Genomic DNA, 26,563 nt, shown 5'->3' on the forward strand with positions numbered 1-26,563 from the left:
TTTTTGTGTGTCCATTTTCCCTCCAGTCTTCTAACAGAGATGATTTTCATGAAGCAGGGGCTGTAAAGAAGCTGAAACAGCAGAAACCCAGTAGTAAGGATGTCCCAAAAGAGAGATGACATGGGGACTTTAAATAGGAGTAATAGAAACTGGGAAGGCACACAGGAAGTATGATAAAGAGGAAAGCAATTATAAAGTAATCACGTTGAAGGAAGTGGCAAAACCAACCAGCTAGCACAGATTTGTCTTCTTTCTGCTACATTATATTGCATTTTTAAATCAAAGAGGAAAAAGACAGCAAAATGGTATTTTCCTCAGCCTGTGCATCCCCACCTAAAAGCAACATTCAGCCCATCGTATCCCAATGCTGCTCTCAACATAAGCTTGAGGGGTGAAAGAAGAGGTGTAGACCTCAGGTGCAGACTGTGCTGCCTGAGAAAATTATCAGGGTGCTTTTATGTGAAGACTGGTCCATGGTGTAGTGGAGACACTAAGCCATGGCCTGGAACAGTGATTGAGCACCTGGTAGAAGGCAGGGCCAACCCAGGGGATTTCAGGTGCATGCAATGAACCTGAGTGACTGCAAGGGGTGAAGCCAAGATCCACCCCTTCCCAGACCTCATTTAAGGGTTGGCAGTGGAGGCAAAGGCATTGCTCTGGAGATCCCTGTCTACTGGAGGTTTTTTTTTAAAGGTAAGTGGTTTTCCTTTATTTCTGTTTCCACAGCTGCTGCAGCAGTGTGGAGTTGTGCCACTCTGCTATAGTTGTTGTATCTTTCATCATGTTGTGGTGTTACATGTTGTTGTAACTGGTAGCAGAAAGGTAAGTGTCTCCATGCTCTTGTGAGATGCTGCCTGTGGATCTGGCTGTGCAGTAAAACCAGTAAGTGCCAGAAACTTGTGATGGGCCTCAGCAAAATGAATCCTCCTGAGGAGACAGAGCACCTCTCAACCTAACAGTTTCCTATGTCCAGAGCAGTTCCTAGGTATGTTCCAGGGAAAGGCATTTTATCTGACCAGCTGTACAGTGTACAGACACAAACCACAGCCAGCGTGTGTGCAAGCTCCTGGTTTGTTGCATGAGCCTGAGCTTTTTGACTCCCAGTGCACAGTGGGAGTTAACAAGCTTACAAGGTACTTTGCATGAGCTCAAATATTGATCAGCTCTGCTGCTATTCGCATTATGTGTGCTGTTGCCCAGCAAAAAGTGTGGTTTCTGTTCTGATTTCTTATCTCTCATTCATTAACCTTTAATCAACAGAAGCAAATAGTTTCTCCCATGTCATCTCTATTTTACTATGCTAAAAGCAGCTATTTATGTAGCTGCTGTGTGTAACGTTGTAGACCAGAATGCTCTTCTTATGAAGGGCTTATGGTCCAACTGCACGTGGGATTTGAGTGGCAAATGAGAATCCTCTGCAAATCATCTGTCGCTTCTTTGTAAGCCCCGCTTCCCTTCCTTACGTCTGCATTTGGACTGGGGATAATGAACTTCCTGTATCATGCACTGCGACACAAGGACACCCATTGTATGCGAACCAAGGAAGAGTGTATCAGTGAGTGGTTTGTAAGGCAGCTCTGACGGGTCTTGTTAGAATGACTTACTCTCAGAGTTCCAGTGGTTTGATTAAGTGGATCATGTGATAAGCACTTATAATGAACTTCTTCACATGCTGCCAGGGGAGGCCCGGCAGATAAAGTGCTTAATCCCACGGCTATTGCTCTGTGCATAACAAACTGATTGCAAAGGCAGAAGAGTCGTGCAATTCATTGGTTTCTACTATGCAGGACAGCACAACAGCGTTATACAATTTTCTTTCTGCTGCCCAAGTCAAAATATCCTTGCTACTAAATCCAGTTCAAACTAGCACGCTTTTCCTCCCGCAGCTCACCAAACTCAGCCAGGCAGGTCAAGGCTGAATGTAACCACCTGCAGCAAGCCTAGACTTGCTTCTGAGTGATTTCTTTCTTATTAAAGAAAACAGTCCCCTCAGAAACAACAACAAACAAGACCAGGGCATAAACTCCTGAGTAACCCCAGCTAGTTTGTTTTAAAAATAAAAATCTAGGTCAGCCTGAATCACCGCAGGGGTAATCTTCATTTCACTGCAAACAGCAGCAGAGGTCAACAAGCCAGCCTCACATGGGGCATCTCTTGCAGTTTTGGCTGAAACCTATGGGACCAATGACCAGGGTAAGACAACATCAGATGTTCTCTCTTGCTCTCCCTAGCTGGTGGCTCACACCGTGCAGTGCCTTTACAGAAATCATTTCAGTAGTGTATGGTACTGAAGGAGTGTAGGGAGATACATGGGTGGTAGGCTTCCAGTGAGGTAACTTGGGACCCTTACATCAGAAAAACAGTGGTGTGGGTATGGATAATGCCTTTCCCTTTAGGTACTTGCTGACACCAGAGCTGGGACTTCAAGTGGTAGCTGATGAGGCAGCAGAGGCCTCATCTGCAAAGCTGGCTTCAGGAGCACCTGTCCTCAGGCTACCCCATTCTTGGTAATCCCACTGAGTAATCAGTTCTTCAGGGTCATGGAGTGAATAAGGAAATCATCTTGGGAGTCCAGGCGTTAGGAGGAACAACAGGCAGAAGCAGCATGTCATGTCACCTTACCAGCAGGATGTGTCTGTCCTGCACATCAGCATAAGGGTTAATATTGTTTGATGCAAGGTTGAATCAACCTGGTGGTAGTAACTGTTATCTAACTTAGAGCCCTTAGGTTTCCCTCTTGCTCTGTGGTCATACTGAGAGTGAAGGAGAGCTTAGCCTTACACAGAAGTGTATGAAATGTCTTGCTGTATTAACAAGCTAATTTGGATGACACACTCATAACACCTAGTGCAGTAGTTACAGACACCCAGCAATGGAACGTTTGCCAGGTGAGGAATGTAAGGATGAATATCAGATTGACTTCTTACGTGAATAAGAACATCAGATGGGTAGGGGTGACACCCTGCTTTCTGGCCTGACTTACTGTGATGCTTATCTGTATGATAAGGAATGCTCTGGGCCTGTGGCATCTCACAGCAAGCCTAGGGGATGGTAAGACGTGTTTGTGTAGGCAGTCAGCCCATAAATACGACTGCAGTTTAAAATGTACATTGAACTTTGAATATCAGCTTCCCTATACAGTGTTACTAGCCATTAAGTTTCCTTGAGTCATATTATTCCTCAGTTAATGAGATTGCACAGGTGTGATCAAAGGGATAATAGGATACTAATCAGATTTCATCAGCAAAATGATGTTTCCAGCTGTGATGGCATGGGAGAAAGGAGGCCTCATCTTGATGTATTTTTCCAGCTAATAAGAGTTCACATACCTAACAGTGAGAAAAATGTTTAAAAATACACTTTCTATGTGATCAGTAAGAGCCAAGAACTGCAAAATTATGATCCTCCTATTAGATTCAGTCATCAGAAAGTAACTTAATTGTAATTTTAACCTGGTCTACAGAATCTGCTATTTGAATTGTTACCATTTGACAGGGATATCTCCTGGCAATGTTGGCTCATTGTCCTTAATTGTGTTTTGGTATTTTGAACTGAACATGCACCCCCACAGCATTTAACTCACACGTTTGATATTTCAGGTGATATATGGATGTTGAACACGGAAGGATTTTACTCCATGCTTAAAACAGTTCAGGTAAAAGTCATTTAATTCTATAAAGTAACTAGTGAATTTTTCAAGTCAGCACTTATTTATTCTTATGTTAAATCAGTGTCTCCCAAGCTCTGTGTGCCCAGTTTGAGGAACTGAATCCACCAAATTCCACAAGAACTGATGGAGATTTTTGTAAACGTGCGGCTTACTGAAGCTAGGTACTCCAAATAGAGACCCAGGCTACAGTATTTCATTTCTCACTCCTTTAACACTACATAATTCTGCTACAAAGCTGCATTGTGAGATTTTGGCTTCTAAATTTTTAGCAGCTGAAGAGCATCAGTGGGCATTAGGTAAAATTTCTTTCAGGCTTAGCGATCTTTACCACGTATTTTCCTTCTACATGACAAAACAGATGAAGGTGTTTTTGGTTTAAAACACAGACACTAAGCTACCCATGATCTAGGTGAAATTGTGAGTATTGTAGATTAGATGCTTTGGAGTATCACCGTGCTTTTTCGCTACTCTCCCTACTTTTATGTATTGAATATCGTCTGCAGATTTCCTGTGTAGGCCTATCCCCAGGGACTGAAAACCTGGTCTAGACAACTCATAAATAAAGTGAGTGAGACATGAGCAAGAAAAAGCATGGCGTACTTCTGGGAATCACTCCAGGAAAATAAATGTGCAAGATGGCACATCACCCTACACAAAGCTGGCAAAGGTAAAATAACATTTGGGTTTGATCATTACAGAAAATAAAATAATTCTGTGCTCATATGTACGTGCTGGTCTTTCACTGAAATGAAAGGGCAAAGGTAAGAATCCAAAGTCCAAAAGTGGGGTTTTGACTTACAGGAAGACAAATCTGCCAGTGGCTGTTGCAGCTTATTTAACTGGAGGATGAAGCCTGGATCTGATCCCTGGCTTTCAGAAAGTCTGTGAGTTCTCTAGGAATGGCCACCATCATTTATTTCTCATCTCTGCTGCTCACTACTTTTGCAGCATATGCTTGCTTTTAAAGGGCCATCTAAATTCTAGGTATACCCTTTTCTCACCAATGACAATGCATGATTTTATATAGAAGCGGCATAAAACCACAGTAAAGAACAGAAGAGAAACGATCAGCTTGCTTTCTTATAATGGGCTTGGATGAACATACCCTCCCGTTCCCATCTGTGCTTTATTCTCTTTTGCTGGAGAGTAGGATATTACATTTATTGGCACTGACATTCCTCAGAGCTTATTCTTTTTCTCCCCTTCTGCTCTACCCTCATTTTCCCACTCTTGTTTTAACTATTTTTTAGTCTCCTGCATCCTCATTTTCCTGTGCACTGTCTGGTCTCTGGTTTACTGTATTTATGAGCCACTCTGCAAGTCCAAGCCACTGTGCAGAAGATACAACAATAGGACAACTACACGGAAACTATTACTATCTAAGGGATGAGTTGGCAGAAAAGACATCCTGCAGCTATACAGGCTGCAGACAGATGCTTACCTATGTTTTGCTTGGCTGTAATCTGGAAGTGTACAGAATTCTTTGACAGCAAAAGTATTCTTGCCAATTTTCTACAATGCCCTTATTTTTTGCTTTTGGGGATGAGGGTTTACCTTCATCATAAAACTGCAATGTGTTGAAAATTTTGCTTGGGTTTTTAAATATCTACATTATTGTGCAGGTATAGCTTTAAAACAAGCTGTTTGATTGAATGTCCTCACGCTATCAGATACTGCTAGTGTTTCACCGCACAACAAACCAGCAGAAAAGCTTTTTATGCATCAAAATGAATGGGAAGTTACTTAGAAACAGGATTCTAGGAGAGATGTATATGAACATCTGCCGGAGTTGAACCATTTGCTTATGTGACTTTAAGGCCTGATACACCCATCATTCAGGACCATTCTATTTTGAGAAGATGCCTTCAAATGTTTTTGATTTCCTGACTGTGTTTCGAATAGGAGTGTCCACCGAAACCTTTCTTGAAGCTACTCTGCAGACTAAGTATACAAGAAAAGACTTTATGCAAGTGTTGTGATTTAATTACTTCCTGGCACAGACAGTAATGTCACATTCTCACAGCACCAACTCAAGCCATATCAGAAGACAGCCAACAAAAAGCAGTTTAAGGGTCTGACCCAGCTGTAAAGAGGGCATCCAAAAACAGATGGTGGTAACTTTCAGTAGTGACTTGCACGGTGTCAAGTTCTAACCCATATCCTGTGAATTACTCATTTCCTACAGGAAATTCATCTTTGCTACTATCACTTAAAAGAATCACAGCCACCTATTCTGCTTTGAAGTATTTGTCTGCTTTCTAGTGTTTCAGTCTAGCAAGCATATTTCTCCTGAATTGGCAGTATTTTTAGACTAAAAGGGTCTTTAGACTAAAAGTGTAAGGGCTCTGTGGTTTGAGAAAGTCACATATAAGTTCAGTGTCTGATGCAAGAGCAAATCTTCTCATGACAATGTGCAGACTAATGGGTTTCTGTAGCTGTCTCCATCAAGGAAAAAAAGAGGGATGAATTGTTTAGTACTTGTGAAACATTCAGCTAATCTTTCCACTTAACTTGCAAGAGACTCAGTGATGTGTTTTGTGTTTGTTTTTTAATATTCAGCATTTGGAAGCTCCATCTCCCTGAGTAAATAAGAGCACTACGATTATTGTCTATGCTGTGACAGAATAAAAAGTCCTTTGGCCCAGATGTGAGCGTGACTATATTCTGTACCTCCTCTCCCCAAGAGAGGGGATATACCTGGAGTGGGTAGTGTAATATGGCAGCGAGGGCTGCCAGCAGTCTGCTCGTCAGCACTTCTGTGCTAGTGTGCTAAACTACTGAGCTCACTCAGGCACTCAGATGCCATCAAGCTCTAAAGGAAAGTCTCTGTGCCTACATCTGTGGTCAGTCCTGTATGTTTGCAGTATGAAATATAAGTGTGATTTTTCAGCAGGGTTCAGGTCTACTTTCAAAGGAGTGCAGATGAAGGTCTTTGGTGATTATGCAAATGTACTAATTATGTAAATCTAGGAGACTTATGACAATTAGAATTAAGGCTGAGAATGTAAACATGGACCTTGTTATCTTGCACTTGGAGGAAGTGTTATTTTTCTGAACAATGTAACACATTAAAACCTCAATTCCAACTCAAATCTTTACTAACAAATCAGGTTGATGGGTAGAAAGATAAAGGTTAAGCATAATTTGTTATTTACAGTTTTCAAATTCACATACAAATCCCTGTGTTCTGAGTGCTAAACTCTCATGCCCCATACATATGTTGTTTGTTTTACCAGATTACATGTGAATGAAAAGAACAGCTGCGACCTCCCCTGTACTTTGAAAGGGCTCTAACAAACACAAACAAATTCAACAAAAACAGGGCATGAATGGCCTATAGTTAAATGAGGGCAAAGCCCCATGTAGTTTTATAAAGATTTAGCTAAAGTTGGTAAATGAAACCACCTGTGTAAGATTTGCATGCAACCAAAATATATTACAGAATCACAGAATGACCCGGGTTGGAAGGGACCTCAAGGATCATGTAGTTCCAACCCCCCTGCCTGGCAGGGCCACCAAACATACACATTTACTAGATCAGGTTGCCCAGGGCCCTGTCCAACCTGGTCTTGAACACCTCCAAGGACGGGGCATCCACAACCTCCCTGGGCAGCCTGTTCCAGGGCCTAACCACTCTCTTAGTGAGACATACTGATAGACATATAGATAGATAGACATATAGATAGATATATTGATAGACATATTTCAGCACTCACTGCAATTTCTGATTATCATCCCTTCTCTATACCTCCTCGACTACATGTGTTCCTGTTCTTTCCCTCCAGAAACAACAGGCCTCTGAACTCAGCTGGATATGGAGGCTGCTTCCTCCCCACCAACAACACTGTGCCAATCTTGTCCTTCTGCAGGGCATCTGCTCTCAGCTTCTGCTAAACTGTCTGCTCAGTATGGGTTGTGGAAGGGATGAAACTATGGGTGCTGGGAGAGGAGTCTGTATGCAAGAAATATTGTAGTTGATATTCAGGTGGGGAGGGAAATAAGAAAGGAAAATGAAGTAATTAATTCATCGTTTACCGACATATATTTTTCTTGGCCTGTGAAAGTTTAATGATCTCTTGTGTTTTGGTCTTCTTCCATATACTCTCTCTGCTGTCTAGGCTTTCCCATGTGTCAAATGACCCAGATACTTCAACATTTCCTGAACTGCGCTCCCGATGGAGGACAGGATAAGGTGGGACAGGAGAGGATACAGTAGAGGAATGACCTACAGTGTTCTGTACTTTGTTCTTGATATGAGCAGAGTAACCTCCCTCAAAGCACCTACTGTGAAATCTGCAGTCCATGACAAGGTTCCAAGGCCTGGCAAGACAACTGAGTCAGCAGAGCATGCCTGCCCACCTGGAGTCCATAATATCAGCAGGCACATCAGCTTAATGCTCAAAAGAACAGCATGAATGCGTTTCTCCAGCCATGAGAAAGAGTGTTAAATCTGTGCAATTTTCCCCTACATTCTCCAAACAGTTACGTAAAACCAGCCCATATTTCCCTCTTACTATGGGGTGAATATAATTCTCTCTCTGAAAAAAAAAATCTGCTTCTGAAAGAAGATGTTAATTTGCAGGAATGATTAATAGTTCTGCTGACTGCTAGAAATCCAGCTAGAGCAGTTAGGGTATGGTGGCTTTACAGGAGAGGGATAAAGTTTATTAGATTTTCTGTAACTGAGTGTCCTCAGCTGAACCTACCAACCCTTTGCTGTGCAAGGATTGTAACTCCCACTGCAGTTGGATCAGCCTCCATTTCTATTTTTAGTGCAGATCTTGCTCCTTATTTAGCCCTGATTGCACAGCCAGAACTGCGTTCTCAGCAGCTCAGTGAAAAGCCTGCCTGTTCCATTTTATAACTTTTCCAGACAAAAAGATGGGAAGCCTGCAGCTTTCCAAACACTCTTATTTTTAAGAGCTTGCAATACGATACAGCCTAAAACCCAAGGGCTGAATGAATCCCTGCTGAAATACTATTGAATTTTCCGGCGTTTTATTCAGCATTAATTTGGCTGCTCGTAAGATACTTGGGAGATTAAAACATTAACAAAACAAACAACTCCCTCCCCCAACCCAAAAAAAAACCAACCAAACAACAACAACAAAAAGCAAACAACAAAAATCCCCTCTTCGCTGTAAGTACTTAAAAAGTTATTTATCAAAAAAAAGTAATAATATGCATCTGGATCAAATCCTCTAGACAATATGCTATCTTCTTTAGATTCACAGTTTATAAATCCAATTTATGGAATCACATGCCAAGAAAGAAAGAAACAAGGAAAAATGGAAAACACTGAGTTTGAAGATTCTGTAAGTAGGGACGACCACACAGAAGCAATTTTCTGGCACTCAATTAAAACCATTCAATTAACATTTCTGAGCAAAGTTTTCCCACTGTAGCTAAAACAGAGTTGCTGTAGTTCTATCTGCGTTAGCTACAGCGCTTTGCCTTTGCTTAAAGGGTTTGTGTCTGCAATATCTTAGTGATATATACTTAGGAAGTTATATTTTAATGTGTTGTACACATTAAAAGTAGCAAGATTAAGATGATTAGGGTCGTTGTTAGTCTGTAAACACACAACCTACATTGTTAATACAATACATCCTTATCTACATGTACTGAAATACGTTGCCATTTGTGTGATGGCATTTTGCATCTTACTATAAACCTAAATCAAGCATACCTGCAAATATGATTTTATTCTTAAGGCAAGGTAAAAAAGAATAATATCCTTGTATGCACAGATCTCTTCTTAGATGAAATCCTAAACCCTTCCTTCCTGCACCAGATTTCTAAGGAATTGTTATGCTGCTCAGGCAGTAATCACTGAATTCAGCCGTCTTTATCGGACACGTAATGACACCCAACACCCCTCTTGCAATGGGGGAGATTGATTGCAGATGGAAATTTCCCTCAGCTTCCCCTGCATTCAGGCTCTTCACTAGCCCTTTTATGCCACACTGAGAACACAAAGGCAGATTCAAACGAAAATTAACTGGAAGAGCAAAGGAATTAAAATCAGCAAAGGAACTGATAGACTAACACATTCTCATTGTAAATTCAGGAGTTTAATTAGCCCCCAGTCAAACAATGGACAAATCAAAGCCAATAAAAAATGGAAGGACCGTTAAAAGTAGATATTCAGCAGATCTGAATGTACATATTTTGTGTGCCTCCACCACCCAATTCATTCTGTGAAAACAGAGGGTGTTCCAAACATATGAAGTCAGGTTCATTATCTCGATTTAAATACCACAGAGCTTGAAAGAGTGAAGTTGAATGCCACAAGAAGTAAGTACTCAAGATGACTATCTCAAAGGCACAAGGTTAGAAACTGAAAGGACTGGAAGTTATCAACAGAAAATAAACCTACTTGAAAGCCTGTTTATCCTGGCTGGCATCAGGAATATTGTACCCTTGTACCCTAAATAGAGACCGTGGAAATCTGGCTAATGAGGATACTCGCTGTCTTGGCTCTGGTTTTCAGCGCCACATACAGAGCTGGATCTCTAACGCATTTAGGAAAAAGAAACGGGAAAAAATACACTGGCACTGCAAGATGTCAAAGCTAAAACCAGGCCAACGGAGTCACAATTATAGCACAAAATATATCAATTTATCTTCAATTCATATTCTGGACATAATTTTTAATAATAAAAGTGGCTGCTGAATCCACATGGAAGAAAAACTTGTCTAAGAGTATATCGCTTTGTTTGGAATTCAAGACTACAAAGCGGACCCTCACAAATGATGAGTGCTTTGTGTCTGACCAGCAGCTATTTCTGTATTTTGTTGGAATGACCACGTCTGTGTTTTGAGTTAGGAGATGTGCATAACATTACAAGAAAATTATTCAAGTGCCTTTTTAGCTCAAAATGAAGTAGGTCACTTTGAAGTCAGCTTTGATGGCCAGTTCTGTTGTTGCTCCTTTTTTTTTCTTCTTCTTTTTTTTTGTTGGTGTTTTGAGAGCATCGGTCTGTTCCCTCAGCACCACTTAATCACTGGTAACTTTCATGGAGAGCAAACAAAAGGCCTCTTTTATTTATCCATTATGTTACTAAGAGGTGAGAACAGCTTGATGCAAATGAAAATCATTAAAGCATTCTGTGCTACCATTAACCGTCTGAATATCTGCCTATGCAAATACAGCACACAGCCCAGTGAAACTGCAGCCTACCGCATTGAAAATCCATGCCTTATGATTCTCTTATCCCAACAGTTAAAATACTCCGTGTGATGTGCCTCTGTAAGCACTTAGTTTGGATGGGCATGGAAACGGAGTGGAAGCCATTACACAGAAACATATTCCGTTTCAGAAACCCTTTCACTGTGACTGGCCAATGGGTAACACCAGAGCTAACAGATTCATTACAGTACTGCAGTGTGAAGCTGAAACGTGATTGCTCATATGTGAACCTGCATGTAATTACACCCAGAACTTCATGTAAGTAAGCAGTCCCATTTAAGACAACATGAACGTATCATAATGCAAAACCACGAGTGGTCTGGAGGATTAGAGGCCTAATTAGATATAAAACCTACTGACTTTGTCCTTTGCATAGCCACTTAACCCCACGCAAGTTAGCACAGAACACCTCTGTTCTCACTAAGTAGCACCCTACCCCACCATTAAGACTGGTAAATGTCTGAAGCTGGAGAGCTCAGTCTCCCAGCAGAAGTAGTACCTAGCAACCAGAGTGCAGGAGAACCTTTGTATTCCTTAGAATTCTAACCAAAGACATACATATGGCAGCTTAGAAAGCACGTTAGAGGAGGCCACTTACTGCTGCACATTTTGTCTCCTTGGTGAAATTTAGGTTAGCCAACAGGCAACATTTTATTTCTGATGTCTAAGAGCTTTTCTAGACCTAAGTTTTGGCAGAAGTAAGGGATATCTCACCCTCCTTTGGGACACATTCCTTTGTTACCTACTCTTACACCACAGAACAGAGGTTAGGACAATGTGTTAATTAAAAGCAGCTGGAAAGGAAATGGTTGATTGGATTCTGTGCCTTTACTGCTTGAAGGACTAAAATCAGCTTCTCCTGTCTGGTAGGGGAGTACTCCCATCAGCAGAGGCCTGTGAACAAAGCATCTCTTATATCTACCTTGAGACTCTGACAATCAGTGCTGGGGAATGGAAGACACCCAGGCCAGAAAGAATAAGGATACTTTAATTGCCTAGGCTGCTTATGTATTTTCATTAAGCAGTAATTATACAGCTTGAATGCACACAACTGCATGCAGGGACTAAGGACTCCTAGGCAAGTGCTCTTATTTCTTATTTATTTGGACACTGTGAAATTAATGTATTTGAAGCACTTACTTAGAAAAGAAAGAAATTCAGAAGTCTTGTGAGCTTGGCAAAGTGGAACACTTAAAAAACCTTATCTGAGTCACTGTTGCTCCACATGTACTGTTTAATAGAGTGGTACTGAGGAATAACCTGAACATCACACTGCTCATCACCTGCACTGCCCAGCTGGCAGCATGCTGCGGGGCAGCTTTGGCCCATAACAACCATCTGGAATGATGCTCCCAAGTAGCTCAGGGGACAACACAGGGAGACCCAGCCAACTCTCTGGCCTTCATTATTTCATATTATAGTATAAATATAATGTTGCAGCTAGAACATGTAGTCTCTCAACAGTTGTTCGGGTTTTACTTTGGTAACAAGTAAGTGAAGGTGGAGGTTTTGGGGTAAGAAATCCGATTTCCTTCTCTAAACAAGCAGATACTAAAAATAAAAACAACAACACAAGACCCTTATTCATTGCAGTAGGAAAGCACGGTCTGTTTTCTAATAGATAGCAACTGTAACCGCTATCTTCAGACAATGAAGAAAAACCACCATGAGCTACAAGAAAGATACTGTCTAACCAAAGATGTATTTGTTTTTCCCAGAGCACAAGGTCCTGGCACTGGCAGTTCTTGTCTCAAAGGCCCACACCTAATGCCTTACTTCAGAATGATACAGTTTTGCAAACTAGACCACGGCTACATTTGATTTACTGACCGATTCTCTTCTGTTTCCTTTTAAAGAGAAAGAATGTGTTTAAAGCAGGGTGTGAGAATGCAATCGCTTCTTGGAAGGCTGTTCCCTCTCAACAATCTGATACATTTTCATGGTTCTTTTTACAGTATAACCATTTCCTATTTCCCCCCCTGTGTTAGTAATTTCAATCTACAATCATTTTATTTTGCAAAAAGCACAGTCCTAGTGAGAACAGGTCACTTAAGCATTAGAATAAAACATCCAAATAAGTCAAAAGTCCATATTCTGTCCTGAGGAAAACAGCTACTCAAAATACTGTCTCCACAAAACACTTTTCCAAATAGCACACAAAAAGAAAGGTGAAGGTGCAGTGGGTAGGGAGACTGAAGAAGGCGCTGTGTCTGTGTTTTATGGATGTGGGGGCTAGTGTTGCTATTAGCCAAGTGGTCAATTTACCACTTTTGAAGGAAAACAGCTGTCACTGAATTTCTAACTTAGCTGCAAGTCTATTCAAGAGACACCATATTACAACAGAATAAGTCTTGGACATTTAACTGCACAGCTTCCAGAGTAGAAGTACCTGATTTCTGTACCTGCCTAGAAGTTCGTCACCTCCACACAAGATTTTCTCCCTAGAAACAGAATTATGGTGTCTTTCTTTCTAGTACTTCCTAATTTCCAGTAATGCACCACATCAGAATAACAGATAACACCTTATAAATTTGTGTTCCTCCTAACTTTGTATCTCCAACTGTATCTATCCCATGCTTTAAGATATACAGCAATCAATATACTGGCAAGTCTCCAAGATTGTCGAGGTAAATCTGCGTGCTGACGAGGCTTGTACTTACAGTGACAGCCTTTAGTAGGTATTACTGTAATTAGTGGTCCACATTAATAATTATATTTTTATATAGCAAGCACACACACAACTGTATTTATTTAGGGAATACATATTTAGGAAGACCATATTCTGGATGAACTTCAGCTCTAGTAGTATCTTTTTGGGATTACCTTTTGTAGCAGAAATGCTAAGTCATGCCTTGAAACAGTGAGCACCTGGTGAGAAGGCAGGGCTAACCCAGAGGAGCTCAGGTATATGCAATGCACCTGAGTGACTGGAAGGGATGGAGCCAGGATCCACCCCTTCCCTGACCTCATTTAAGGGTTGGCAGTAAAGATAAGAGCTTCTTGCTGAGGATCTCTGCATACCTGAGGCCTTCTGAAGGTAAGCAGCTTCTTTCCTCTAATTCTGTGCCTATAGCTGTTGCATTTGAGTAAGCTCACTTGCTGCAGCCTAGGACTGCACTACACTGCTGTGCTTTTTGTTGTGTTACCTTTATACCACTCTGTTTGCACTGCCTTTTTCCCAGATGTGCCATCTGTCTACCAATATCTAAGAATACTTACTGTATTATTAATTAGCAGCTAGTACTTCTATTTTCATATGGAAATGAGCTTTGTTTTTCTTTTTTAGAATGAGTTAGGAAGTGTAACTGTGTTAACTGATGAATGCCACATCAAAATAAAATGCTACTAATTGCTGGCTAAATACTAGATCTCTAGCAAATAGTTCTATGACATTCTGTGGCTTTCTGCACTTTAAGGGGATGTGTTTATATGTATGTACACCATCTACTTATCCTATTCCTGATTATATATGCCCATTAAGACCTGCGCTGGAGGAAGAAAACTCCCTGAAAAACTTAAAAAAAAAAAACAAAACAAAACAAAAACCATCAGTACTGAGAAGAGAACAGCACTAGGAAGTGCTAAGTGAACGTTCTTCAAGCTAGATTTCAGTAGTCATGAAAATCATTTAGTTGTAAACATATAAAAAAGAATGCTACCTTTGAAATGCTAAGCTATGCTAGGCTGAACTTAAGACAAGCATGTCTGAAAATGTTAGCCATAGAGACCAACAGACTCCCAAGCAGTATCTAGCTTACAAAAGAAATAACACTCTTCCCAAAAGCTAAAACAAAATACAGGGTCTGAAGGAAGTCTTTAGGTATTATGTATCCCAATTTCAGGAAAGCATCTGGTACTCTTGTGAAACCTCAAGTCACTCAGAATGCGTTGAATGGATTATGATGCTGAATGAGAGATGATTAGGCAAGTAAGGAATGCATAAAAACTCTGAAGTTTAAGGAAAACAGTGAATACTGTAGAGCTCAAGATAAATCTGGAAACTGACAGCAAATAAGACTTCTGTAAAAAAAGGACAAGAAACAATATATGTGTGTGGTGGCAAAGGAACTGTTATGAGGCCCTGTTTTCTCTGACATCTTCATTAAGTCTTTGAGAGGCCATGATGTGAACAAATACAAGGACATGGAGGTATATCAGAGTAATTACAGGGGCTAATACACAGTCAGAAAACAGCAAGATCAAGTTAAGTACAGGAGAAAAACAAGCTACTGCTATGGAAAGTACTGAGGGAAATATTCTGGAACACATTCAAGGGGATGGAAATAACCCTAGGGCATAATATATGTAAAGAATCTAAGGATAACAAGCAAGCAGAAACTACAAAAAATTTTGTAACAGAATGCCAATAAAAAGACTGATTTAGATTTGACTTGCATACTTGGAAGCACTGTATCCTTGAGCTGGAAGGTAACGGGTTCTCTCCATGTAGCTTTAGGGCAGACCATAGAATATTTTCTGTGAACAACCAGCTAAGCACCTCAAGCCTCTTGGCGAACTGAATGTTAATATCATCTGGCAATTCGTTCTGTCCTATATACAGAGGTCATATGGGTACCCAAAAAGAACATAAATGGCTCTATCTAGACACACACCATAAATTCTTTATCCATGTTCTTTGTAACTACACCTGGAATTCACCAGTGAGTTCCAGGCATATTACCAAAAAGATCTCAACAAATTGGATGGAATTCACATAAAAATAACAGAAATTCTTTGGGGGCTGGAAAGACTCAAAAGGAAATGTTGTAATGTAAGCAAGTGTAGCTTAAGGTAAGCAAATGAGAAGTTCAGAATCATATTTTTCTTAACATTCATCATGTTCTGGAAAATTCTTTGAAAGGAAGAAAAAAGAATGAGGTGATAAAAAGGAAGAGAGACAATACAGGAAATTTTAAACTGTGTTTTTAAACTACAGGTAACTGACTTAATGTGGGGGGTGGAAAGAAATAGTTGGTATCTGGAACAGCGGCATAAGTAAGCATTCATATAGTACAGAAACCAATACTGACAGAGACACAGAAAGCTTTTAATAGGCCTCTGCCATCTTTAATTTACTCTTAAAGCACTCTGAGTTTAGTCTGCTGGCAACTCTCCTATCTCTTCCTGGATAACAGATGGCTGTTTGTGATCAACATACCAGACAGAAGCTTCTTTCACTTTAATGCATGAATGGGGAATGCTGCTTGTAAGGCAGACTTCATGGCAGAACAGGTGATTTCACCTCTTACCATCCAGCCCCACTTTTGTGATTCATTCATAGAATCACATTTTGAAACAATAAAAATTCAAGTAACAACCACATGTGCACATATAGTTGCCTGCATAAATTATATGGGGTTGATAGGACACTCTGCAGTTACGCTACTTGGAAATGTTCTGTCATGGAATCCTCTAAATTACTTATTTGAATCATTTGGGTTAACTCTCTTTGCACCAGGTAAGTTTTTCTCAGTGGAGAATTTCAGCTTAATGTTTTGGTTACTTATAACTGGATGATATAATGATACGAACAATATGAAAGATTGTCTGCCAATTTAAAAACAGTTCTTACAACCATTTACCTCAGCTCCATTGTATGGAGTAGAAATGTCAGAGTTTGGTAGAGTGATGGATGTGTACATATAAATGATATTTATTTTTTTTGTAAGCCCCATCAAGTCGCACATTCTTTCTCTTGAGAAAAGATAACGTATGTCAGATGTAAAAAAGAAAAGTAATTAGTTTATTCTTACAACAAAAGCTATTCAAATGCTCAACCATGTTTTCCTTTTACCGCACAATTTGCCAGTGACTCTCACTGACAAACATACCATTCACACAACCGGTATTAATGTTTAAATGTTAGTTGCCATTACACATAGTTGGGTATGGCCGTAAAACTAAAAACTCTTACAGGCATCTAGTTTTTTAATCACTTTGTTTCAGCAACTCTGCTCACATAACAGCTCCAGTAGAACTAATTAAGTCTTAGATAATTGAGGAGTACATCTTAATCAAATTTCACCTACAAACTTCTTTTTGTCATGCATCCAGCTGCTAAACTTGACTTGTTACTGCACTGTTAGCTGCCCTCTAACAATGTGTTACACTAAATTCATTGTAGAACCATATAAATATATATTTATTTTTGACAATATGCCCTTCTCTTAACATAGGAGGAAACCTCAACCCCTTTTTGACAGAATTCCATCAGCAGAGAGCAGATCAATATCGCCTTATCTCTGGATCCAAAATCAAGCATTTACTGTCAGTTTTCTTGTAATATGTACATACTGTTGATGAATAATTTTTATACAAAGAAAAGGTATAGTTCTGCTTTGTTACATACGTGCAAATCTTTATTCACTTTTACATTTCAGATGGTATCGTTTTCTTAAGTACTTGTGTTCTCTGTATGCACATTCACTGGTAGGTTCTTCTGACATCAGACCAAGACCTGAAAATGTTGGAGGGAAAAAAGAGATACTGTCAAATAATTTTAATTAAGACTTTTGAAATGCAAATTGCTAAATACAAATACAACCCAGGAAATAAAATGCTTTAAAAGTAGTTTTGTATTTTCATATAAACATTATAAGAATTTGTATATACAACTTGCACACATAAAGAAGGTGACAGTATAACCTGCTGCAATGCATTTTGTACAGATAAGGCTTTTTTGATGTGAAAATGTGGCACAGAGTGTGTTTTGTGCAATGACGATGAAAACTCTTTATCCCAATGGCTAAACCATCTGTATCAATTAGAGGAACCTATAATTGAAATGTTCAGTGAGCTACGCTACGTGCAATTCTTCTAAAATACTGATCATCAGATGCAGTCATGTGATAAACAGCAAAGAACATCACAGAACCTTCTTTGGTAATCTCATCAACTTCCATCATAAAACTTGCTACAATGCTCTGCGCTCCTGCTTCCATAAAGAGAAGAAATTCACTCCTCCATTGGTTAGAAGTCTCTCACAACCACTTAATCTCCAGCTTAAATTTATTATGACCGGTTTGTAGCTAATCATTCTACATCAGTACTGTTCTTTTGCTTAAATATATTTCCTTCCTGCTTATGCCAAAGTTAGTGATATGCTTACAAACTTCCCTTATGTTCTCTTTCATTGTTTGCTTTTCTAGATGGAGCCAAGCGATTCTTATCTTCTTGATAACAGGCTTCTCCTACCCATGATCATATTTATAACCCTACTCTGCACCTGGGCTAGTTTAAATTCAACCCTCTTGATGACTTAAAAAATAGTCCAAATAAGATAGGACCAGTGTCTTGTACAATCATACTGGTGTATCACTTGCCTTCACAAAAATAACCTCATGCATTTTGGGCCTGATCCCCAGAGCTTTTCTTCTGCCATTTCTGATTAAGGAGTTTCTAGTTCAGAGCAGAAAGTTCTTAGCTATTTTCAAGTTCAAAACCCTGCACTTCATGCACAAGACATTATGATGCCTCTATTCAAATGCAAGCCAGACAATTCTTCCTATGTACATCTGTTTTCCAAAATTAAGGTTATCAGCAACTTTTATTTATGTGCTAAATAAAACGCTCCTAAAGACGTTAAATGGTAGAGTCTGCTTGTAGGCAACATCTAGTTTTATAGCCCTCTTTTCCCATTAGAAATTCTTTATGCACCCAACTGAATTTCTCATATGGCAAAATACTGAATCTTTTTATCAGAGTGCAAATTAAACCTAATTCAATTCCTCTGTCAGTAAAATAAATTAAAAGCAAAAATAAATGAATAAAACCCCAAACAACTCCCCCAACAAATATACCTTTAATGCAGCAAAGATTTTTCTTTCATGTTTTTTTTTAAATTATTTATATATATATATATATAAAATTATTTTTTTTTCCTAGGCCCCACATATTGCAACAGTTGCCCACAACACTTTCTTGGGTTCCCCTTCAAATGCATTTGTCTTCCAATTGTGTGGCACCATTCTTGCTCTGACAGGTTTATTAAGAGTCATTGCAAAAAGACCGTGTTAATACTTCAAGCATTTTCACACTTGAGGCGAGGCCAGTTTTCTCATCAGTTTTCTAGTGGCCAAACATTGGTGTAAGATCATTAATTGTGTTATTGCTCTGGTTCTGACAGAACCCAACTGCATTAAACTTCAGAGCCAATTGCCTAGCCTGTATCTATTTGCTAAGTGTTATTTTTTTTTTGTTAAGAATTCTCATGAATTAGAATCTTAAGCACAATTTCCAAAGCACAGTTACCCTCTATAAATGAATTCTGCAATTGGTGGTGCTTTAAGCCAGTCTGGTAGCCTGGGAGTTGCTCAGCTCCTTGCTTTTCATACCCCATGCTTATATTTTTATCTGCTGACAGTCACACAGCACTTGACTTTCCAGAAGTATGTAGTACAGTGGGTATGTGCAACACTGCCTTGAATTATAGCATGAGTAGGTCTAGCTACTGGGAGCATGAGAAATGTTTGTCAGTATATACAGAATTTTCCTATGTGCTTGCCTATGATGACCATGCCAACAAAAACAGCCCTTAGAAATATTGAATGCCCTGAAAATCAACAGGAACTCAAGCATGGATACACAAGTCAATTATGAAGTTAGAATGTACTGTACAAAACGTTTCCTTCCATATTCTAGTCTGATCTTTTGTCACCAAGTTCTTCTGGGTTTTGCTATTACAGACATTTGCAAAAGATGGCATTTTCCTGACCTAGTTAGTTCTGTCTGCTCACAACTGCATTTATATGTTCTTGGGGAACTGCAAATAACGTTTTGGAACAGTTTTTCTAGGTAGGTATATGGTAAGGGGTAAGAGAAAGAAAAGAATGAAGCACCTTTTGTTAAGAAAAGCGTGACTGCACTGATTTTACTCTACATGGATTTTCTAACTTTAAAGAAAATAATCTAAAAAAGCTAATATTACTCTTTTTTTTTTTCTTTCCACTGTACAGCTGTTTAACTGCATGATTAGAAGCAGTTATATATGCAAGCTTGATTATTTTCATGCAAATACATGTCTGGCTAATGGGGAGAAAAGCTGCTGCTTAGCAACTGGAGGAGCAGAGAAAGGGGGTGCTTGCTTTAGAACAGGAAGCTGAATAAAACCTTGCAGAGTACACACAGAGTTTGAAGATAGCAGGGAAAATGGGTGGCAGTGCTCTGCAACCATGATGCTTCCTTTTGTAATTACTGACATCCTGGGATGTCAGTGTTCTCACATAGTAAAGGATAAACTCCATCAGAAAATACATGTAATAGATGTGCACACACATGCACAAACAACAAATAAGGTAAGTGCTAAGGACAAACCCTGACACACAAGCTAAAATGTAGGAAAATCTAGAACCAGACTTTGTTTCTGCTGTCTACTATAAGGGTTAAAATGACAATGCTATCAAATGCTCCTCAGGCCTCAGTGCTTTAAACAAGTGATCAACTTATGCCACCATAAGCCAACACTGCAGGAAGAAGCCTTCTTTTTGCTCCCTGTTACTCGGACTCAGCCCCTGCTCTGTTTCCTGCACTGTGCAAGCACAGGCAATTCTACATTCATAATGAGGCAGATGATGGACCTGATCTAGGTTAAAACCAAGCCAGCATTTTTAGCCGAATCACTTTTACCTGGATCAGCATCTAGATTGAGTGTATTATGCAGTGACTCCACTCCCAGGAGGAGGAAGGCAGGGGACCCCTCCTGACAGTGCTGGCTCAAACCTTTTCTGACAACACCTCATCCTGGTGTGACTGCAAGGAGACTATGAAAGCAGAAGTGTGCTCTATGAAATGAAGGGAAACTGAAAGAGTGTATCTCAGAGGAAGTACCAAGGAGATGTCTTAATGACTAAGAGTAGCGCTTGGATCACGCTATCTGTATCAAAAAGGAAAGTCCCTTGGTTTCTTCTTAAGGTACCTTACAACGTTTTCAGGATTGGAAAGCTCATATGGACAGGAAGCTGGCTCCAGTTTAGGTATCAGTGTTTTTTTGTCTCAGTCCCGTCATCTTCCTTTTACAACAGTTCTTCTTAATTCAAAACACAGCCCTCTCTGATTTAACAAACAAAAAACGTCCAGCTGTAATAGAAGAGTGAATGATGTGCTTTAGTGACTCCTGGCTCACGCTTCTAAAAAGTAGGTGATTCCTGCTATCTACGCTATGCTATTGTGGGCAACCGCTTCTTATTCAGCAGAGCTGGCAGATGTGAACTTGTGCCTGCACTTCAAGCACAACACTTGTTTAGAAGTCAGAGCATCCAGCAGCTTAAATGCCTTGGGTTATGTACCAGCCCAGCTGAGGTGCAGATACACGCTATGTTCTGTTGCCTGGGTATATACCAACAGGATACAGCAGTGGATCAGTATCTCACAGATGTGGACTGCTGCCGTTGTAGTATCTTAAGGGGTAACACAGCACATCTGTCAGTGTTGAAAGCCATTAAGCAGTCAGTGAAGTAAGAGCGGTGGGAAGATGTAACGCTCAGGAATTCAAACAGTCGTGTAGGCAGGAAGACAAGAGCATGGAATGGAGTGGTGCTCATACTGAAGTTCTATGGAAAATCAGGGAAATGCAGTAATTAAGCAGCAGTACCAAACGCATTCAAACAGCGAGTGCTGGGAATACTGCTTAGCAGCACGCTCCACCAGTGACCTCCTAGTGATTTATTAGCCTTCATGAAAATCGGGCGCTTCTAAAAAGCGTATTCTTCAATTTCCAAAGGCTTTCCAAATATCAGCCTGACAAAAACAAAACAGCCTCCAAAAAACCGTATTTTCAACATAGCAGTTTGGGTTTGAACCCTACTGCAACCCCTCGCTTCTGTGATGCGAGACTTCTTGAAGATGAGGCGATTTGACGTTTTTTACTCGCGTTTACATGAAAGCAAGTTTGAGACAGAAAAGAGGGGCGGGCCAGTGGAAACAAACAGCGTACAAAGGGAGAGCAGGACAGCAGCTCCCCTTGGAGCAGACAGGCGAGCTTCCTGCTCATTACAGCGAAAAAAAACCAAGGGTAGCAACTGCCTGGCCTGTCTTTTGTTTAAGTCTAAAACCAAAACATATGTAAGGAAAATGCGAAACAGATGTTCCACATATTGGACTTCTGTCATATTTTACAGATTTGTACATTTGTCTCCCGCCATCCAGCCCTGCACCCACACATTACAACGTCATTCTGGGTGCCGATATTCTGCCTTTTTAAAGGCAGTTCTTATACACAACCAACTCTTCTGGTGTATTTTTCCCCAAAGCCTCAGCTCTGAGACAAAGACACAACAAGAGGGGACACGGCTGGAGGCGCTGGTTACCATTTTAAATCAAAACCCACCCTAATGCGCCGAAAATTATTGAGTGAGCTCTCCTTGAGGCCCGGGGACCGAATCAAGAGCCATAAACCCCCACGAGTCTCACTCAGATCACACACAGAGGCTGAGACGCACCCAGCTTCCACAACTCTATTTTTTCCCTATAGTTTAACGCTGGGCACTTCCCCACTCCTGTTGGGATTCAAGCAGCAAAGCGCTTCCTCAGCGAGCAAAACTCGAAGGCTGCGACTCCCGGGCACAGCCCGACCCCCCCCATTCCCTGTGTGCGCGGGGCACGGCGCACAGCGGCACTTGGGAGGAGCGGGGCGGGTCTCCAGCGGATCCCGGCCCAGCCCCGTGCCCGGCCCCGCCGCTCCGCCGCAGCGCGCCCGGCCCCGCCCCGCCGCGCTCCAACCGCCGCCCTGTGCGCTGTCGGCCGCCCGCCGTAGGGGGCGCGCTGCCGGGTGGGAGCGAGGCCCGGGCGCTGCGGTGCGGCCCCGCGGGCGGCGGTGCGGGAGGTGGCGGCTGCCCTTAGTGCCGCCCGCCGTGCTTTTACTTTGTCTCTCGGTGCCGTTCATCCCCGCCGCGTGCCGACTCACCTTCCCGCAGCGAGGCGACTCGGCATCCAAAATGGCGGCCGGCCCGCCTTAACCCAATGGCGGCGCATCGGCGCTCCCCGGTCCGCCCCACCGGCGGCTCGGGCTTCCGCCAGCCTCGCCCCGAGCCCGGCCGGCAGAGCGCCGAGCCCGACCCCCCTTCCGGAGGGAGCGGCCGGGGGGCAGAGCGGCGGGCGGACATTTTCCTCACCCCCCCCTCCCTCCTCCTCCCCTCGTTCCCGGGGCGGGATGAGTGTGCGTGAGCCCCGCGTCCTCCCCCCGCCGCTCCCCGAGTGGTTGCGCCCGTGACATCATCATCATGGCAACAACAGCTGCAGCCCGGAGCCGGGGCGCCGCCGCCGAGGTGTACGCGCTGCTGCGGGGGGAGCAGCCCGCGCTGCCCCTGAGGCGCCGGCGGCCGGCGGGGCTCTAGAGCCCGACGTTGGGGGGGGGCGACCCCGAGCGGGAGCGCGCGGCCCGCGCACGCGCCCGGCGCAGCAGCGGGAGGAGACGGGGGAGCAGGAGGGAAGGAGGGAGGGAGAGAGAGAGAGAGGCGGACACAGGGACACGGCGCGCGCCTGTGTGGGGCGGGCGGGCAGGGGGCTGCGCTCGCTCCCTCGCTGCGGCGGGGGGGGGGCTCCGCGCCTCGCTCAGTGCGCGCCTCGGCGGCGGCGGCCAACACCATGTTCTCAGTGAGGATCGTGACCGCCGACTACTACATGGGCAGCCCGCTGCCCGGTCTGGACCCCTGCCAGTCGCACTTCCGAGAGGCCCCGACCCGGCGGGTGCCCGTCGTCAGAGTGTTCGGTGCCACCCCCGCAGGTAAGGGACCCTTCGGCGGCTGGGCCGCGCTTTGTGGCTGGGGGGGGAGGCGCGGCCCCCTCCCCACCTGCCCGAGCCCGGCCGCAGGTGCGCGGCCCGCGGGGCTTTGTGCGCGACGCGGCCCGGCCGGGGCTGCCCGAGCGGCGGAGCCGTGCGCGCTGCGGGGCCGCCGCACTTTCCATCCCCCCCCCCAGCCCCGCGGGGACGGCCCCAGGGAGCGGCGTTGGCCCCGTGCTGCACTGCGGGGCACGGCCGCGGGTCGGCCCCGGGGGCGCCCTCACGGCACGTCCCCCACGGCTCGGCGTGGGGTCCCCGCAGCACGGGCGGCTCTGACCGTGAGCGCCCTCACGGCCGCGGCGTCGGGGAGCGGGATTCGGTATCGATTCCGGGCGCGCCGTGCGTGGATCGAAGTTTAAAGAGAAGGCTGGCCTCCATCGGGGCTTGGACGTGCCGCGTTCCCTTTATGCTCGCGTTGTGTAATGCTGACCTTGGGAATTTAGGTATTTCTCCGTATTTTATTGACACATTGGTAACAACGCTTTATTTCCATACATCAGATGTGAGGCGAGACAAAAAAAAAAAAAAAAAAAAAAAAGGCGTGATAAAACGGCACGGAAACGGTGTGTTTCTTTCGTTCCATTCTACAGGAAAGCATAGTGTTGTACGGTTATTTTGTTTTACCTGCTCTCAGATCAGGCGCAGAGGAATATGTGCTACAAAAGCCGCTGTGATCTGGAGCATCCGCAGCTCCAAATCACCGAGTGGATGAGTGGGATTAACAGCCACAGCCCTGGAATAGTGGGACCTCTCCCATTGTAGCTCTAATTTTGCATACAAAGGAGATATTATGTAATAATATTTATGTAATGGCACGAGGAGCTATTTCATTATTAAAGAATGCAGAGCCCGAGGTTGTCTGGCAGGTAGCAGGCGGTGTGTGCGTGCGTGCGGTTAACGCATTAAGGCTCATTTTCTTGACAGCAAATGTTTGGGCTGTGCCATATCATGAATGTGGCATCCTAAAGTAAACTGCCAGGCACTGGAGGTGTCTGGCTCTTAGGAGTGCAGCAGGAAATCCTCAGCTTCCCAAACCATCAACTTTAATGTTACTTTGCATAATAGAAGTGTTTCTAATTCGTGTTGGTTAGAAAACACGTTTTGCTCTGCTGTGCGGAGGAAGCGTGACTTGGCTGTCATCTGCTTAGTTCCTTGTTCAACTTTTTAATGGCTTTTTTTTTTCCTTTTCTCTATTTGTAATGTTTGTTAATAAGCTTCAAGAGCTGCATCTCAGTCTTTTTTTTTTCTTCTTTTCCCAAACATCATCCTGTCTGCAGAGGTGTTGTAGTAAGCCCGTCATTGTCACAAGCCACGTACCTGGCTTCAGAGAGAGGGCAACGCTTTATTTGAGCATCAAAAAAGGAATCAATCTATAATCACTGACACCTGTATTAACACTTTCTTTGGGATTAAAACAACAGTAAAACCGACTTCCATTATGCCACACAGGGTCTTGTTATGTGCGTTATTGTTTGATTTACAGGCAGTGTGATTCTTGTCTTTACTTCAGTTGGTCTGGCTAGGAAAAGCCCTCCTCATCAGGCTTAATGCACACACCTTGCCTGCAGGACATGTGTTCAGCTGCTGCGCTGCCGGCATAGTAGTGAACCATCGCAGCCACATAGTAGTGAACCTGTGTAGGCTGCCACACCTCCAGCACAATGAGCTCTGCACAAACCTTGGTGTGCTTCAAACCATGTGGCCGTGCTGCCCAGACGACTGGGTGTCATGCTCAAACCAGGCTCCAAATCCTACTTACTTGTAGGATCAACTACAAATCAACACAGCATAGGAAGTTCCGCACGAATGTGTGGAAGAACTTCTTTACAGTGAGGGTGACGGAGCACTGGAACAGGCTGCCCAGGGAGGTGGTGGAGTCTCCTTCTCTGGAGATATTCAAGACCTGCCTGGATGCCTACCTGTGTGACATGGTGTAGGGAGCCTGCTTTGGCAGGGGGGTTGGACTCGATGATCTCTAGAGGTCCCTTCCAACCCCTACAATTCTGTGATTACTGGGTGTGTGGAGATGGATTGGTGCGTGCAGATGTTTAGTGCAGATGTTTAGTACACAAAGTTAATGTCTGGCAGCACCATTTCCAGTGCCAGGCGTGGACATTGGTTCTGAGAGTTACTTGCTCTTTCTACCCATTCTTCTGTGTTCTCGGAGATGTATGAATGAGAAGTTTACCAGTGTTCTTATCTTTTATGGCTTTTTTTCCTTCTTCTTCATTTTTGTAATCCTGTGTTTAAGAATCATTTTGGGATGCTTTGCCAGAACAATCAATGAAATCGAAGTGATTTGTGGTAATGGTGGTTGAGGGAGGTAAAGTGAGGCTTCTGTTTAAAAGTAATGCAGGGATGAACTCTTGTAGTGGGCTGTCCTTGCTGTAATGCCTGCCAATGTCTGTAGGTCTTCTGAAGACAGAATTGCATTCTATTCTAGAAAACCCATGCACATCATCTTTTGGTATCCTACGTTTTTGCTTAGTAAGAGCTAGAAAGGCAAGGAATCCAAATTGTCTTTAAGCCTGGGAATCCATCTGCTATTTTCTGTTTTCTCATGACGTATGAAGAGGAAAAATCTGACTACAGTAGCAGATAGTGAAATGAAACACTGTGAGGAATGCTGCTTGAACTCAGCTGGTTAAGCCATTCCACTCCATCTTAGCGTGTGGTTCTTGCAGCAGACTGTTAATATAACGAAGCAGTCTGTTAATATAATGAATTGGACAGAAGTAAGATTTCAGAAATGCTGCGGCACTGCCATGGTGTGGGTACAAAGAAGGCAGGATTAAATCTGTGCTTTGTTGGATTGGATCATAGGTACCATTTGATGGAGTTGTCTTTGCATCTTGAAAGGACTCTCACGGTACAGCCAGTTATATTTAAAACCAGTGGGCTTTAATTCACCGGGTAATGCTCAGCT

The 26,563-nt window shown here is 42.8% G+C and overlaps 1 protein-coding gene and 2 long non-coding RNA genes across 8 annotated transcripts in view; 2 read left to right on the forward strand and 1 right to left on the reverse strand.

Annotated features, from left to right (window-relative positions):
- Positions 1 to 2,076: 2,076 nt before the first annotated feature.
- LOC107311794 (uncharacterized) lies at positions 2,077 to 8,735 on the forward strand. The gene is made up of 4 exons (XR_001554258.3): positions 2,077 to 2,193; positions 3,600 to 3,655; positions 4,174 to 4,337; positions 7,789 to 8,735. It is a non-coding gene; the product is annotated as an uncharacterized LOC107311794 (long non-coding RNA).
- An 8,464-nt stretch (positions 8,736 to 17,199) lies between these two features.
- LOC107311779 (uncharacterized) lies at positions 17,200 to 22,840 on the reverse strand. The gene is made up of 2 exons (XR_014944848.1): positions 22,762 to 22,840; positions 17,200 to 17,319 (listed from the first exon to the last, which is right to left on the reverse strand). It is a non-coding gene; the product is annotated as an uncharacterized LOC107311779 (long non-coding RNA).
- A 325-nt stretch (positions 22,841 to 23,165) lies between these two features.
- Positions 23,166 to 26,563, forward strand: part of REV3L (REV3 like, DNA directed polymerase zeta catalytic subunit) — a 102,603-nt gene continuing 99,205 nt past the window's right edge. For all 6 annotated transcript variants that reach the window (XR_014944846.1, XM_015858598.3, XM_015858599.3 and 3 more), the window contains exon 1: positions 23,166 to 23,580. Coding sequence is in view for 5 of the 6 variants with exons in the window: in XM_015858598.3 (XP_015714084.2) it covers positions 23,442 to 23,580 (139 nt within the window). In the remaining variant the exon portion in view is untranslated. The remainder of the gene's footprint in view (positions 23,581 to 26,563) is intronic.

The sequence above is a fragment of the Coturnix japonica genome, chromosome 3 (genome assembly GCF_054131305.1).
Source record: "Coturnix japonica strain WE chromosome 3, WE-NBRP24, whole genome shotgun sequence".
In the NCBI taxonomy this organism is placed as follows: domain Eukaryota; kingdom Metazoa; phylum Chordata; class Aves; order Galliformes; family Phasianidae; genus Coturnix; species Coturnix japonica.